The following is a 15,744-nucleotide window of genomic DNA, read 5'->3' on the forward strand; positions in this document are numbered from 1 at the left end:
CCCCTTCTAAGGCACCTCCGTCCTCAGGCTTGTGACGCTCTCCCCACCTCAAATCCCCAGCTCCCCCATGCACATTGAGCTCACTATTTACCCCAAACGCAAAAGCAGCTATTCCCTTCCGTTTTGGCAGCCATCTTATAACAGCAGCACTTGTCATTAGGCCAAAATCAGGATCACAAGTTCCTCAGCCAGACTGGTGAGCTCAGGCCAGGCTGCCTCTTAGGAGACGGGAGCATCACCAAAGCAAGGAGTAAGCAGGGACCCAGTGGTGTCCCCACCCAGCTCCTTGTTCCCCGGGCATGTTTTATCTGAGATGTGTGCTTGTTACTGCAGTCCCAGCTTTCAGTATAGGGCAGGCTCTGAGCCATTGGGGTCCTGCTGATGCTGAGAGCAGGAGTATGAGGTCCCCAGATCTGCAGCACCCAGGAGAGCTGTGTCGCCTACTGGCACCAGCACAAAGCCAGGCCTAAAGCGGACATAGCAACACAGCAGTCACATCCTGCACCTTTACTTTCTCTTTCATCCCGGTAGAACAAAATATGTTTTCCCTACCGACTCCCTCAACTGAGAGATGAAGATAAGATTAGGACTGAGACAGTGTGGCTGCCCCTGAAATCCTTTTTTCCCCCAGAATTTTCTTAAGGCTGGTAGAAACCTGGGCTGTGGGAAATTCCAACAGTTCCAATTAGGATTTTATTCTTAAGAGTGAAAACTCCCCAAGTTTCCATATGGTGCATTTTAAAAACATTTGGTGAAACTCCCAGCCTGTAACTTCAGCCTTTTGCTTATATTGTAATAGAAGATAATTCAGGGAAATAAAATATAAATTAAGACCTCAAACTAGTCTCTTTGATCCAGCCAGAACAGAACCTGCGGCATCTGTTAGCTTGTTTTCTGGCCTCTTCCCTAACAGTGTTTTCTCAGGCTGGGCAGAGCCTTACAATAAATTTTGATTCCAGGAACTGCCATTGCCTGAGGCCACCGGGCACCTTGGCTGCTGGAACTGGTGTCGCAGCCCACACATGTTCATATCTCCCCTAAAGAAACAGGTTTTGCTTCTTCTGCAAAGGGTTTACTGCCAGCCATGGATAAAGCTGAGGAAAGGCTCCAGCATGCACATAATGTGGGAGGATGTGTGTTTGCTAAAGGCAGGACTTGCCACGGGCGTTGTTGGTTTTAAGGTGCAAACAGCTCTTTGGCAGGTTAAAGCAGACTGGGCTGGCGATGATTTCACCTGGTAGAGGACTCCTCCAGGACACTCTGAGACCTTCCTTTGCTCCCCATGAGCTTGGCAGCTGGATTCAGAGGTGGCATCTGCACAAGGAAATCCCACAGCTGGAGGACAGCTGCAGCCTCACGGCAGCTCCACAGAACATTGCAAACTTTTAAGCGCCAGCAGCAGCACAAGTCTAAGCCACCAGCTAATCCTCGCAGTTCCCACCAAAAGCAGGATACAGAGGCACAGCGATCAGCTCTGATGAGCAGCAACAAGCCTGGGCTGCAGCTGGCAGAAAACTGGCGTCATCAGTCCCAACCTGTGTCCTGCACCACACTCCCCATCCCATCACACATCTGCCCCTCCAGCACACCAGCGCCAGCCACCTACTGCGTTTCTTCTAGATCCTGCGGTGTTGAAAAACCCAGAGGACTCACTGTAGCCCAGGAGATATTTTGCTGTAACTAGTGATAAACCACAGGGCGTTGCATTGATCTGACAGTGGAGGATCTCAGGATATCTCCAGGCTTGTCTTTGCTTCAGCTGGTTTTAGCTTCTTCAGTTATGCTAGAAATTGTCTAGGCAATTGCTGTTGTCAATCTGATTTGGTTTTGCATTAGTTTATAGGAATAACAAGTACTTACTCAGCCTGGGTCTGGGACTGCAGATTAAACTGTGATGTGGATGAGGGCAGACAGAGGAGGACACCAGCAATCCCAGTCCATAAACATGAGTCACAGCACCTAAGCAATGGAGTGTGCAACCCTGCAAGTCAGGGACAACCAGCTCTCTAGGAAACAAAGAGCAAAAATCTGATCAACTGGGAACCAGGGAACATAGACCGTGTGAGGAAATGTGTGAAAAGGAAACCAAGCAGACCAAGACTGAGGAGGAAGAAAGCCCACCATGAATCCCACATCCTTCCAGTGAAGACCGCAGGCTGGGGCAGCCCTTCCCCACTCTTCCTTAGGAGGACTGGAAGGAGGCTTCTTGACGTTGTTACCCTTAGCACCCAAAGGCTCCCTGAAGGGCTGGTGTGGCAGCAAAGAAAAGCAGAAGACTAGGAAAAAGGATTGTTTTTTATTGCCCATTTAACTGTCATGTTTAAGGAAAGCCTTTAGGCTGATCCAAAACATGGAAAAAACGTGAGCAAATGTACATCTGTGCACCTGCTATCCACTGTGAGCGGAGCAGTCACGTACCATTGGGGTTTGGACTATAATCTCCGGGTCATATAACACAGCTCCAGGTTTGATCCCAGCACCCACGAGAGGACTCTGTGACTCAGGCCAGACGGTTCAGTGTCAAGGCTGGAGTGTGAGTGTCAGGCTCCGGTTCCTCTGCTCTAAGGACAGTTTCATATCAGGATGGGTGTCCTGCTACTTGAATGCTGGCTCTACTGTGGAAAAAGGGAGAAAAAAATCTAGATGTTGGTGACAACACAAGGCATGCTCAGAGACTGATCTGATGCTGTAGCCTTAACCTTTGGTTGCTCACTGGCAACCATTAGCCAGGAGCTTATTGCTCCAAACCACAGACACCCACTGGCCAAAGGGCCAGATCTCATCTTCCCTGTGAGAGACATGAAAGCAGCTCCAGCATTGCCCACCCACTGCAGCTTTGCCGGGGCTGCTCACAAGCAGGTGCTCGAGTTGTGCACAGGGTCAAAATCCCCACAGGTGGAAGGAACATATGACTAATGCCAGGAGAATCGCTCTTGAATGCTAAAAGCACCTTGATGCTATAAAACGAATATGTAAAACAATATGCAATGACAACAAGGGCTCTGTCCTGAAGAAACAGGAAATTGCCCCAGAACATGGCTTATCTCCTACAGGGTGTTTCCACATCAGAATTGTATGCTTCTTGGCTCTTCATGCAAGAAGGATTATGTGCTGCTTTTTACAGTAGGTTTGTCTTCCTGGAAATCAGGTGGTGACTGGAGAAAAAGAAGCCAGTGAGACCTAGGAGGCTGTATATGACCTGGAAGAAAGAGATGCCAGAGCTGATTAGATGAGAATGCTGATGATTTCCACTGCATGGTCTGTTCAAGAGTTCCCAAGTCCTCATGAGGTGGTATTCCTGGCCCAGGGAAGCCCAGCACCCCTGCCAGCAGATAGCAGCAGCAGGAACACTCAGCTTTTGGGAAGATCCAGCCAGTCCTGGTGCTGCGAAGGAGACAAGCTGACCCAGGACTCCAACTCTGGACATATGATGAGATTCTCTTTCCCCTACTAATGCTCCCAGCTCTGAGCTGCCTCGTGGCAGCTCATCCTTGCCCTAGACCCACCTCTCCTCAGTGGGGCTGGCAGCTCAACCACCGCTCTGACACAATTCCCTTTTACTGCAGCCCAAGAACCTCAGGCTCGAGGCAGCGTCCACGCTCACCATACGTTCCTCCAGGTTCCCCTGAGTAGCACACACACAGTGAGGGCTGTGAGCCAGGACGTGGGAGACCGGCATGTGAAGCTGGTCCCTGACTTCGATGGGGAGAAAACCTAATGGCTTTTGCAATGCCATGGCACTGGTGACCCAAAGCAGTCCAGAAGCGATGCAACAACCTCCTGTCTCCTGGCCAAGGGAACCACTGCCAGACTCAGGAGACGGTTCCTTACACCTAAAGGTGGCCTCTCATTTTGGAGATGTCCTCAGCCTGTGTTCAACGTAGAGGTCTTGAGCTGTTAGTGTAATAAGGGAGAGAACTAAATGACAGGGGATCCAGGAAATTTGTTTGGCACTGCACAACTTTGACTTTTCTCACATTAAAACAAAAGGCAGGAAATGAGGATCAGATGTCTGGGGCTGTCTGCAGCCAGCCTCTCCACGGGGACAGAATGACTCCTACTTGGAAAGTATCAACCAGTGCAGGGCTTGTGTTTTTAAGAAACTGCTTTACTTAGAAAACATTTTCAAAAATAGCAGAGAACGTTGCACAGGCTTTCACTTCTCTGAACACAATGGCTTCCTCCTTCCTTGTGAATAACAATAAATTTGGGCTCCAGCGCTGTATTTTTCCCCACAGTGGGGCAGCCAACAGCTACTGGTCAGTATCCCAGGCTGTGGGACGCAGCTCTTTCCCCCAGCAGCATCATGTCTGAGCCACAAGCTGGTGGCTGATCCTGGTGGGACATTGCATGGAAAAGTCCATCCCTGCAGTTGAAATTGGTGACTTTGCTTCAGCAGCCAGAGCTGAGGACAAGTCATTCTGCAACTGTCCCACGGAGCCTGCCAAGGACTGCAACGGCTGCTGCAGTAAACAACACTTAAGTTGTTTGAAGATATTGTGTGCAAAGAAACAAACACACAGTCAGTTGGTTTGCAATGCAGTTAAGCTCTTCCTAAACTTGTCCCCTGCAGAGCAACACAGCCCCTGGGCACAAGCTCTTCCCCAGGACAGTGGACAGGGATGGCTTTTCTGGGAGATGTGCCTGGATGACACAGATGGAATCAGGGCAGCTTTGCAGATAAGGGGAAGGAGTGTTCTGGGACTTCTCCAGAACAGGCTTGTCTGAGCACATTGGGCCTCTGCAAGGTCCCTATGGAGCTGAAATGTGTCCTGATGTTGCAATCCTTCTGCATAGATGCAGGCCCCAAAGGGAACATTTCCACAGAGCTGGCTTGATGAAGGGGTGCCCGATGACCCCCAAAAGGGCAGTTTCTCACCCCCAAAAGGGCAGTTTCTCACCACCACGCTGCAGGGAAGAGAGGGGAGAGCAGCGGTAGGTCTGGTTGGGATAGACATGCCAGAAACCTCTATGCACCACAAGAGAACTCGCAGAGCTGCTGCAGGAGCTGCTGCCAGCCTGCCCCTTGGTGTCGGAGTGGCTGTGCCTCACCTTAGAGTGGTAAGGGGTAGTCTCCCCTCTTCGGACCCTGGAAAAGGGTCCTACCAGAGCTGTTGTGGGAACAGGCAGAAGGTGAGGAGCTGGGAAAGTGCTGTGGCTTTGAGATTTTGCCTCTGCCAGAGCACAGGGCCAAGCTAGTGCCTGCTACCCTGGCTGAAGAAGAGGATGAAGCATGTGTCTCTTTGCAGCAGCCCCAGTTTCTCACCCATCCCTCCCATAGAAGCAGGAGCAGCAATCCCCTGTCCTGGGGCAAGTCCTTCTCCTGGCGGGAATGGCCAGGTCCTGGCCCAGCCCTTCGCAGGGGTGCAGGGAAATCCCTCCTCCTGCAGACCCTCATCCACCAGCAAACATGGGCCAGCACCATCACCACCTCTCCACATCCCCCTTCCCGCTTCTCTGTCCTACATGTTTGCACACGAGTGCTGCCAGTTTCCAAGAAAGGAGTTTACCAGCAGCAGCTCTGCTTATCTGCCTTCTCGGAAAGACTCGCCTCTTCCCATCTCCTCAGGGCAGGAGCAGGCTGCGTGCCTTCCAACAGCGGCTGCGGGACCAATTTGACATGAGCTTACTGTTAAGCCGCGATGCTGGATGAAGGAGAGGTCCAGAAAGCCTCTCTCCAGCAGTGTTGCTGGGGCTGATCGCAACGGTATCTCCTTGATGATGGCGCCTGCAGACCAGCCCCAAAGGGCAAGAGGAGCTGCCAGGGCAGTGCTGGGGCCACTGGCACCCCTTGTTCAGAGCTGAGCCCTCCTGTCCCACAACATTTCAGATCCCTGCCAGTCTCTTATAGAAATGGGACATCACAGCCCTCCAGACCAGAGCTGCCAACCTGCTTGTTCAAGCAGCTCTTTCTGCCAAGCCTTGGCCAGAGCATCTGCCGACCTCCCCGCCAGTGCCCAGGGACACATGCAAACAAACAGCAGCAAGCAGCCCTAGGAGCCCACAGAGCTTCCAACACCCAACAAGCCTTTACATGAACTCGCACAATAAACATGACTTGCAGGAAAACAAACACAGGCACACTTTTCTCTGCCGAGGTTCTTAAGCCTTTTCAAGCCTTGCTGGCTCAGCAGAGAAACCAGGGAGTCAGCAGACCCCTTCTCTCTCCCATGCCAGCTTTTCTGCACCCCATGTTGTAGGAACAGGGTGTCTCCTTCTCCTCTGCTTCTGCCCAGAGCCTTTAAATTCCCACCAGGTTTCAGCTATAACCCCACTAGTGACCTGAGCCCCCAACAGGTTGGTCGCAGGGAGACACACTTTTGCCCACCCAAACTTTCTTTCTGGGAGCATCCTACCTCCTGGTGCAAGAGCTCCTTGGGCTTCTGACCAGCTGTGGTGGCTGTGGGGTGTGTTTTCAGGGTCAAAGCAGCTGTCTCATCTCCTAAAGAGCAACAGGCTACAGATGCTGGCTGTTAGCATTTTGGTGTTGCCTGGGATTAGTTTAAAATGGGGTTGCTGAGGATAAAGGGTGGTTCCTGCCCTATGATTCCTCATATTAACCCCAAGGAGGCAACAGGGAAGAATCAAAGACAACAGAGATGAAGCATGTCCAGGCTTCAAAATGCTATTTGCAGAACAATTTCCCCCAGGACAGAGCTGATGTCAAACCAGGGCTTGTGACTGAAGGCAGTCCTGCTCACGACTGTGTGCCAAAACAAAACAAGAGCTGCTGCAAGAGACGATGGTCCTGTGCCCCTTCTTGCTGCGCTGGACCACAGCCCAGAGACCTCCCCATGGGCGTCCTCCATGTCCAGCCCCATCCCACACCTCCAGAGTACCATGGATTCACCTGCTCCAGGCCAGTGGGTTGAAGTGTAGGGAACAGCCCAACTGCAGGCAGCAAGACCCTGTGAGGTCCCCCAGAGCTGTGACAGAGGGGATGGGGGAGCACCGGCAAGGGCTAGAGCAAAAATTTCCTCTGTGAGGGTTGCAGGGCAGTGGTGCAGCCACCCTGTGACCCCCACTGACCACCATTAACAGGCATCCGCCGAGAGGAAAGACCCCCATCTGCAAAGGCTGCGCTGCTTCCCCTGGGCACTCACCGGATGGCTGATAAATTAAAAACCCAACCAAAGTGCCCTCAGCTCCTGACCTGCTGCCAGGGCCCCTCGCTGACCCCACCAGCCCGAAGGTGACAAGGACCACAAGGAAGGGACATGTGTTCTTTCCTGCTCTTTGAAGGGTCCCACTGTCCCCGAGGAGCTTACACCAACTCTGCCCCGGGAAGGCTCCTGTGGAGTTTCCTGAGGCGGAATGGCATCTGGCTGCAGCAGACAATGCCATCGTGCGGAGGTTATTGTTTCCGTGGCTGAGACATCCATGCTAAAAACTGCTGCTTCTGTCCCAGAGTTATTTAGCAAACCCCTCTGCCCTGCCAAGGTGTCTGCACAGCAGGTCTCCTTGCTGGCTGCTGGCAACTTAGAGTTGACCAAGGCTCCCAAATTCTGACTTCCCTGTGATCCTGGGCACCTCCAGAGCTCGACACCTCTCCCGCGGGCAGGATAGGGACCTCCCGGGACAACCCCAGCCTGTGGAGGTACCAGGTTCCCACAGTTCCCACACAGGAGCTGGACCCATAGCTCAAGGGGCCACGTGGAGGGATGGATTTCAGGGGATTTCATCTCTGTTGGATCATTTCCTGCTTATTGAGACACAGCATGTGGATGCAGATAACCATCTCTGATCTGCCGCTGGGACTTTCACCGCAGGACAATGGGCTGACTGAGAAGTTCAAAAAATAGCTTTCTCTGCTGATTATTTATGTGGCTCTAGATGTGTTTCTTTCCCTTTCCACATCCCCATTCACTTCTCCCTTGTCTGACAGCTCTCCCGGCTTCCTTTTTTGGTAACAGCTCATGCAAAGATGGCCAAGAACAACTCTGAGCCGTACCGGTGGGCAGGCAGGGTAGGAAGCTGCTGACAGGCTCTGTACAGCCCTTTCTCCAAACTGCCAGCTGAAGTATTTCAAGGAAAAGCCTCTTTGCAGAAGATTTAAATGAAGCCCCTGGGGAGCACCCACTGGGCCTGGAATCACCCTCTGGGGCTCAGCGGTGGCCAAGGGGGTTTCAGCTGAAGCAGCTCTCAGTGGGTTGTGCAACCAAGACCATGTGCCACCACCCAGTCCCACATGCAATTGTTGTTCAAGGTGTCCTGACACTTCCTTCAGTCCCCTAGCAGTGCTCACTTCTTCAGAATATGTAATACCATGTTTCATATAAAATCAATATTAAGTATACTTCAGAGAAGCAGCAGGAGTTGCCAAGAGGTGCTTAGAAACCTGAGTGCTGACTTCTCTGCAAGCGGCACACGCAACAAAGAGCCGTCCCCCATCACATCCTCAGAGGGACACCATTGGCTGTTTCTGGCTCCTTTTTTTGATATATAAATAAGCAGGAGTACAGTGTGATGGGTCACTGCATTTCCTCTCCTCCTCACGCTTCCAAAGCTCTGCCATGGAAGCCCAGGACACTGACTCACACTTCCTGCCATTGTGTGGTCTGGCTGTGGTCGCCCCCTGTTTTTTCCCCCTGGACCCCCTGCTTTCCCCCTTTCCCCTGGCCCTGCCAGCGGGACTTTCCCTGGGGTATTTCTGCCGGGAGGTGGATATGGGTGAGCTCACCCTCCCGATTCAGCCAGCCACGCTGCTTCCCTGGCACAGCCACGGTTGTTTCTCTCGTATGTGGGGAATGCTGGTTGTGAGACTTGACCAGGGCACTGACGGCAAGTTTATGCCTTTGGGAAACTTTTTGCCTGTGGAGAATTTGTCACAAACCTGCCAGGTACAGACAAAGTGAGGTACCACCACCTCTGAGCAGCACCACTGTTGCCACGACCCACGTGCAGGAGGGCTGCGGGCCCCCAGGCCTGGTGGGAGGGAGGTACAGGCCCCCGATAGCCAAAACCCACCGAGAGGGAGCCGCGGGGAGCCCAATCGGTGGTGCCCGGCACCTATGGCCCCGGCTCAGGGAGCCCGGGGCAATAACGGCAGCGGCCGCACCGCGGCGGTTGTAGTTCGTATACCGCGGGGAGGAGGATGCTCCCAGTGCTGTCAGGATGGCCGAGCGGTCTAAGGCGCTGCGTTCAGGTCGCAGTCTCCCCTGGAGGCGTGGGTTCGAATCCCACTTCTGACAAGGCGTTCACTTTTTTCTCACCACGATCGTTTTACTTTTCAATAAAATTCATTAGTTAGATGGTGTGAATCAGGAGCTTTGCTGTTGTTTGGGCTGTGGTGCTTTTCTTTTTTTTCTTTTCCCAGTCGCCTCCAAGCAAAAAGCAGTCACCGGGCGGCGCAAAAACGGAACTGTCAGAAGTGGGATTCGAACCCACGCCTCCAGGGGAGACTGCGACCTGAACGCAGCGCCTTAGACCGCTCGGCCATCCTGACCTGCCGCGGCACGGCCTCCGCGCCGCCCCCTTCCTCCGGCTCCGCCAGGTCGTTCACGATCGTTCCGGAGCGGTCACGGTGAGCGGGGAGGAGCACCCGAGGAAAAGTGGGTGTCACCCCCCTTACCTCCGGGGAGCTAAGGAGCCGTCAGCCTCGTCCCCACCCCTGGAAAGGTGGTGAAACTCCGCGGCAGGTGAAGGTCGTCAGGAGCATGGCTTTTGGGACAGGAGACCAGCCTGATAAACTTCTACAACGACATTATGGACCTGGCAGACGAGGAGGGAGCAGCAGATACTGTCTACTTGGACTTCTGCAGGGCCTTGGACACCGTGTCCCATAAGATCTTCCTAGACAAGCTGTTGGTGTCCAGGAACAAAGTCCAATAGAAAGCGAGTAACCAGTGGTGTACCCCAGGGATCAATACTCGGTCCAGTCCTGTTTAACATCCTCATTAGTGATCTGGATGATGGGACCGGGCGCAACCTCAGCGGGTTTGCAGGTGACACCAAAGTGGGAGGAGTGGCTGATACTCCAGAGGGTCGTGCTGCCAGAGGAACCTGGACAGGCTGGAGAAATGGGATGGCGGGAAATCTGCTGAAGTTGAGGGTGGTGAGAGCCTGGCCCAGGTGGCCCAGAGAGGTGGTGGATGCCCCATCCCTGGAGACATCCCAGGCCAGGCTGGACGGGGCTCTGAGCAACCTGATCTGGTGAAGATGTCCCTGCTCATGGCAGGGGTGGCACTGGATGGGCTTTGAAGGTCCCTTCTAACCCAAATTATTCTATGATTCTGTGGTTCAACAAAGAGATGTGCAAAGTCCTGCCCCTGGGGAGGAACCAACCTCGGCACTGGGACACGCTGGGGAGCACAAGAAGGCCCTGGTGGGGCCAAAGTGAACATGAGACACGAGGAAGACTCGTGGTGTCCTGGGCACCTTAGGCAGAGCATGGTTGAGGAGGGTCCTGCCACTGGTGGGGCCGCCCCTGGAGCGCTGGGTCCTGCCGGGCTCCCCAATACAAGTGGGACAGGAGGGACGTACAGGATGATACAGGAGGGGCCGCAGCATCTCCCCGGTTTGGAGGGGCTGGGGCAGTCGCGGGAGCTCAGCCCGGAGCCCCCCACCCCCAGCCCGCTGCGCGGGGTCGGGCCGGACCCAGCTGGGCCGCCCGGGGGGGCAGCGGGGCCGTTCCCGAGCTCCGCCCGGGGAGGGGCGGGAGGCGGCCCGGGGCCGTGCCGGTGCGGGTGCCCGCGGCATGGCGGGGCTGCCCGGTGCCGCGCGGTCCCCGGGCCCCTCCGCCGCTCTGCCCGCCCTGGACGGCGCCTTCCTGCTCTCGCCGCTCGGGGGGCTGATGGGCGCCCAGATCGTGAGTACCGGGGAGGGGACACCTGGCAGGGGGGCTCGGCTGTGGGACCGCATCACCCCCTTTGGATGCTTTTCTCTATTGCCCTGGCTGGAAAGAGGCAGGTTCCCTTTGGCTGCCCTCCCTACCCCATCCTCGCTCTCTAACCCTAATCCACCTCTAACTCTGACGTCCCTCGGCCCCTCTCTCTCCTCTTCCCTCTCTAAAGCCAAAGGAAAATTTGGCTGCTTGTCCTCATGCCCTTTTGCTGGTTGTACCTCGGCTCGATGCCCGGCAGCTCCCAGCGCTGGGCACGGGCTGATCCACATGGGCATCCCCGCGGGGCACGAGCTAGTGCGTCCCATCCCAGCACCCACAGCCCCTGGCCCCGACCATGGTGTGTTTGGGCTACTCCTGGGGTTCCCACAAGACTCTCACATTCCCCGAGTTCTCCCAGCCCTCCAGGTTGTCCTCCTCAGCAGTCGGATTTGGCAGCTACTCTCAGACAAGCCCAAGGGTCTTTGTACCATCAAAACTCGCAGCAGCACCACCTTTCTATTTCTTCAGCATCTGGGTCAACTGCAGAATAAACTGCTGCTGCTCTCTCCTGGTACTTGGGATCTCAGGTGCAATGTTTGTGCACAGGGGTGGGCACTCAGCTGCGTATGAGGCCACGCGTGATCCACCCTGGTGTTTGCCCGAGGTGCTGCACTGCTGCGGCGGGGACCCTGTTTGCTTGTACCCTCTCTCTGGGGCAAGGTTGTGGACAGTGGCAGTGGGACATGCCCTGAGCAGCCGCTGTGAAACACCCAGTTTAGACCTGGATCCCTGCTCCAGATTTGGACCCCTGGGCATGGCTGAGCTGCTTGTGACAGGGGAATAAACACTTGGGGAAGGATGCTGCAGGGGGTGTCTTGCAGGAGCATCAGGAAAGAAAGATGGAGCCAAGATCAGCAGAAGGGGCCATTCAACCCCACACCTGGTCCTACCTCTCCAGCCCATTGCTCGGACCACATCATTAAAAGTGCTCACCCAGCTCCAGTACACCACGCTCTGCTGCTCCCCAAAACCTCCCTCCCAAGGGCTCCTGCTTTCCTCGCCCCCACAGCCGAAGCAGGGCAGTTCACACATGCCGCCTCCTGCTCCCAAAGTGCACCAAGCTTTTCCTATACATGTTTCTCCCCAACGCGTGTTTTTCAATCACGAGTGCTAGAAATGGATGCGACAGACAAGGAGACATTGTCAGGGCAGCCAAGCACCAGGGCGTTGTACTCAAGCAGGACAAAGGCCATTGTGTTTCTTCCATGACAATAAGGAATAAGGGCTTACGCAGGGGCAGATTGGCTTTCCAAAGAGCCCTTCTCCTCCCCTGCCAAAGCGGAGGTGCTGGTGGCTTCACCAGCTCTGCCCAAACAGATCCCAACCCCAGCTGGGAAAAGAGAAGATGCTGCAGCTGCATTTGAGGCATGTTCTCACCCCCGCCTTGTCATGGGGATCTCCCTGGGACATCTGGGAAATGTGGAGAATGCAGGGCTGGAGTTTCTTTGCCCCTTGAGAAGCAGGTGCAAATGCTCTCTGCTTTGCTCTGGTCCAGTTGGGAGGGGATGAAGGGTGGTGACAGAGCCCATTCAGTATCCCACTGGCTGCTGGAGCCCCAGCTCTATATCCTGGTGCACAGGCTGTGGTTGAGGCTGTAGAACAAACAGGGCAAACCACAGAAAGCACTGTTTGCTTTGCAACAGCCTTTTTTTTTTCCAGCTCCATCACTATGTGCTGGTGTCCCATCCCCTCCTTGCTCCATCACAGGCTAAGAGGCCTTTCAAATAAAAAAAATACCTGCAAACTTGCTGCTGTGGCTGCTCCAGGGTGTTCCCCAGGGAGGGGATGGTGAAGGCAGCTGCTTCCTGGCCACATTGCTGTGAGCAAAGCAGGGCAGAATCTCCTCCAGAGTCCAAAGATCAGGGGTGGATGCAGCACAGGGAAGGTAAATAAAATAAAATAAAATAAATAAAATAAAAATGAAATGCCACCTTGGGTTGGGTTCTTCCACCCCTGACTGCCAGGAACCCGCGGGCAGATACCTGCCCTGTGCTGCTGCCTCTGCCCTGCGGGCTCTGCAGGGAGGGGAGAGGACGGCTCTGCCTGTTTCTGCCCCAGCACACCCAGACACCCACTTACCCACCTGCTTTTCTGTCAGACACATGAAGCTGCAGTAGCTGTGTAGTTAAACCTGCTTAGCAGTGACAGGTGAGCCCTAGGAGCTGTAAGAACAGAAGGTATAGACCAGACCAGACCTAACCAGTGGAGGGAAGCTTTCTTTAATTTTTTAAATGATGCTGCCCCTGGACGGGGTCAACGCTGAGCTGGGACCTGAGCAGCCCTCATGTCCAGCTTGTCATCCAGCCTACAAGATGTCCCTAACACTGAAGCAGCACCCGCAGAGACTGGCCCTGGGCATGGGGGCTTCTTGGCTGAGAAGGGACATTTGGTGGTGAGGATGCCCAGGTTTCAGCCACCCTGCCTTGCAGGACATCCCTGTGCCGGCTCCTGGCACAGCAGCACTGGGGAGGAGCCCAACCCCAAGCAATGAGGGTCTAGTGAGCCCAGGTTCATGGGCTGTGTTCTGCTTCCCACCTGCAGGAACCACCACGTGAACACATTCCCCGTTTCACCCCACAGGTGCTCGGCTTACTGGTGTGGGCTCTCATTGCCGACACAACGTACTACCTGCACGCAGCATACGCCTGGGTGATGTTCGTGTCCATCTTCCTCTGGATAGTAACAGTCCTTTTCCTCGTGACTTACCTCCTGCAGCTTCCACTGAAGTTCTATGTGATCCCATGGCCCCTCGTGGTACGTAGCCAAGACGGAGGGAGGGGGGATCCTAAGTGGGAGACATCCTGGGGAAATGCTGCAAGAAGATCAAGGCCTTGGGCTTTTCTGGGCTGATGGAGCAAAGCTCCCAGCACTTTGCACAATGACACCATTTCGTTCCGACCCTCGGTGGCTTTGAAAATTTTCAAAACAGGGAGCCCTGTATCACCCAGAAAGTTGGAGCTACTGTCACTGCTGCAGTCATGTCAACCAGAAACCTCTCAGTGGGGTGTATTTAATGAGGTGTTAACCCGAGGCTTGTTCCTGGTGTGAGGGGCTGGTCCCTTTTGCTGTTTCCCCAAGGGAAGAGGGAGGAATGTGAAGCTGAGCCTTTTGCTCATCACTCACACCAGCACACACAAGTCGGAGTTCAGACTCATGAACTTTTCTTTGCCTTCCCCAGCTGATGATCTTCAACGCTGTAGCGACTGTCCTGTACATCTCCGCCTTTGTAACGTGCGCAGCTGCCGTCCAGCCCACGTCCTGGCGGCAGTGGGATTACAACCGAAGAGCTGCGGCATCCGTAAGTAGTTTGGGGCAGGTGAGGGCCATGGGGTGAGGGCGGCCGCCGTGCTCATGATTGGGTCTGCTCTTCCAGTTCTTCGCTTGTGTCGCTGTGATTGCCTATGGGGCCAGCACCTTCTTCAGCTTCTGTGCCTGGAAAGGGCTCGGCAGCAACGCGGCCACCAGCCAAGTGACTGACCGCGCGTGAGGAGCGGACGGCAAAGCCCAGCCTGGGGTCAGCTTGGGCCAGGCTCGGTGCCGGGTGCTCATGTGCCACCACGTCTTGTTCTCGGACCAGCCTGTGCTGGCAGTGATGGTCAGTACTGGGTTGTGTGGACGCTGCTCTGTGGCCTCTGATGATGCTTCCAGCTGATGTGCCCACAGCACAAACCCACCAGGTGCTGCCACTCGCAGCCTCGCTGGAGGCTGAAGCTCCTGCTTGGCCCTGGGGTTCATCCAGATCCTGGCTGCAGCAGCTCCGCTGAGGGGGCTCAGCCAGTTCGACACACTCCAATACTAAAATTCACTAAACCAAGTGCAGGCTCCTGTCTCTGGTCAGTCACAGCTGCGGTCTGTAAGCAGTTGCTGTTAACATGATACTTAAATGGTGGCAGAGCTGGAGGATGAAGGCTAAGCAAAAGAAGCAGTCTAAACTGTTCTTGTATTGATTTCTAACAATTTGAAACACAAATTTTATGCTTTAAATAAAACTCTTCCTAAATCCAGCACTGGAGTCTGTGACTAAAAAATCTGTCATGTGAGCAGGAGCACGTACAGCACGGCATGGAGTGGAAAGCAGAGATGTCACTGGCGGAGGTGACTGCCCCTCGGCTCTGCGTATGGACACTGCAGCCTGGCCCCAGCGGGGAAGGCTGCAAGTCCACAGGGTTCACCTTGCTTTGCTTTACATACCAGCACACACACATGTACGTGCACGCACAGCGAGTGTGCATCCAGGACTGTGAGAACACGAAAGAGGCACCACGGCTTTGAGGAGCTCCCTCCTCCAGGCTCAGCACCACACACCCCCCCATCAACCAGCACATCAATTTTGCCTGTTAGTTACACACAGTCTTCAAAAACTAAATCTAAGTTTCCAAATGCCCTGGGAACACTCACAGGATCGGTGCCCTGGCAGAACGGAGCCACGCTGCTCCCCCACGCTGCAGGCAACACGTTCACCTTTGACTTCCTGGGCATGCAGGCTGGTGTTTGTCAGAACGAGAAGGGACGGCCAGCCAGACACGGCAGCTTTCCCCTTCGCACCCTTCTGTACAAGCTAATAAAAACAGATGGAGTTCAATTTGTTTCTGGATCCCTGTACACAACAAAGCTGGAGGACAGTGAGCTACACCACAAAGTTTACCTTATGATCTGTGGGGAGAAGTTTTAACAGCTTGTCTACAGAGGCAGGCTCAGGAAACTTAACTGCGTTAATGGAAGGTGTGGATTGAAAAGGGACGGGACAAATGCATTAGCCCCAGGGCAGGTCCGCCTTTATTTGGTTTTCTGTGGGCTAAATGAAGGGTCAAGTTTCCATAACCATGAATATATCTATAAAAATCAGTAACAGTATGAAAATT

General features: G+C 54.4%; 1 protein-coding gene, 1 long non-coding RNA gene and 2 other non-coding genes across 4 annotated transcripts; 2 read left to right on the forward strand and 2 right to left on the reverse strand.

The window, feature by feature from the left end:
* Positions 1–382: 382 nt before the first annotated feature.
* LOC135575369 (uncharacterized) lies at positions 383–6,656 on the reverse strand. The gene is made up of 3 exons (XR_010465972.1): positions 6,357–6,656; positions 2,419–2,615; positions 383–2,006 (listed from the first exon to the last, which is right to left on the reverse strand). It is a non-coding gene; the product is annotated as an uncharacterized LOC135575369 (long non-coding RNA).
* Positions 6,657–9,108: 2,452 nt separating this feature from the next.
* On the forward strand, positions 9,109–9,191 carry TRNAL-CAG (transfer RNA leucine (anticodon CAG)). Its single transcript has one exon. It is a non-coding gene; the product is annotated as a tRNA-Leu (tRNA).
* A 171-nt stretch (positions 9,192–9,362) lies between these two features.
* On the reverse strand, positions 9,363–9,445 carry TRNAL-CAG (transfer RNA leucine (anticodon CAG)). The gene has a single exon. It is a non-coding gene; the product is annotated as a tRNA-Leu (tRNA).
* A 1,106-nt stretch (positions 9,446–10,551) lies between these two features.
* Positions 10,552–14,886, forward strand: PLLP (plasmolipin). The gene is made up of 4 exons (XM_065029167.1): positions 10,552–10,807; positions 13,463–13,636; positions 14,061–14,180; positions 14,256–14,886. The coding sequence occupies exons 1-4, from the start codon at positions 10,697–10,699 to the stop codon at positions 14,367–14,369; spliced, it is 519 nt and encodes a 172-aa protein (XP_064885239.1). The 5' UTR covers positions 10,552–10,696; the 3' UTR covers positions 14,370–14,886.
* Positions 14,887–15,744: the final 858 nt, after the last annotated feature.

Source organism: Columba livia, chromosome 13 (assembly GCF_036013475.1).
Source record: "Columba livia isolate bColLiv1 breed racing homer chromosome 13, bColLiv1.pat.W.v2, whole genome shotgun sequence".
Classification (NCBI taxonomy): domain Eukaryota; kingdom Metazoa; phylum Chordata; class Aves; order Columbiformes; family Columbidae; genus Columba; species Columba livia.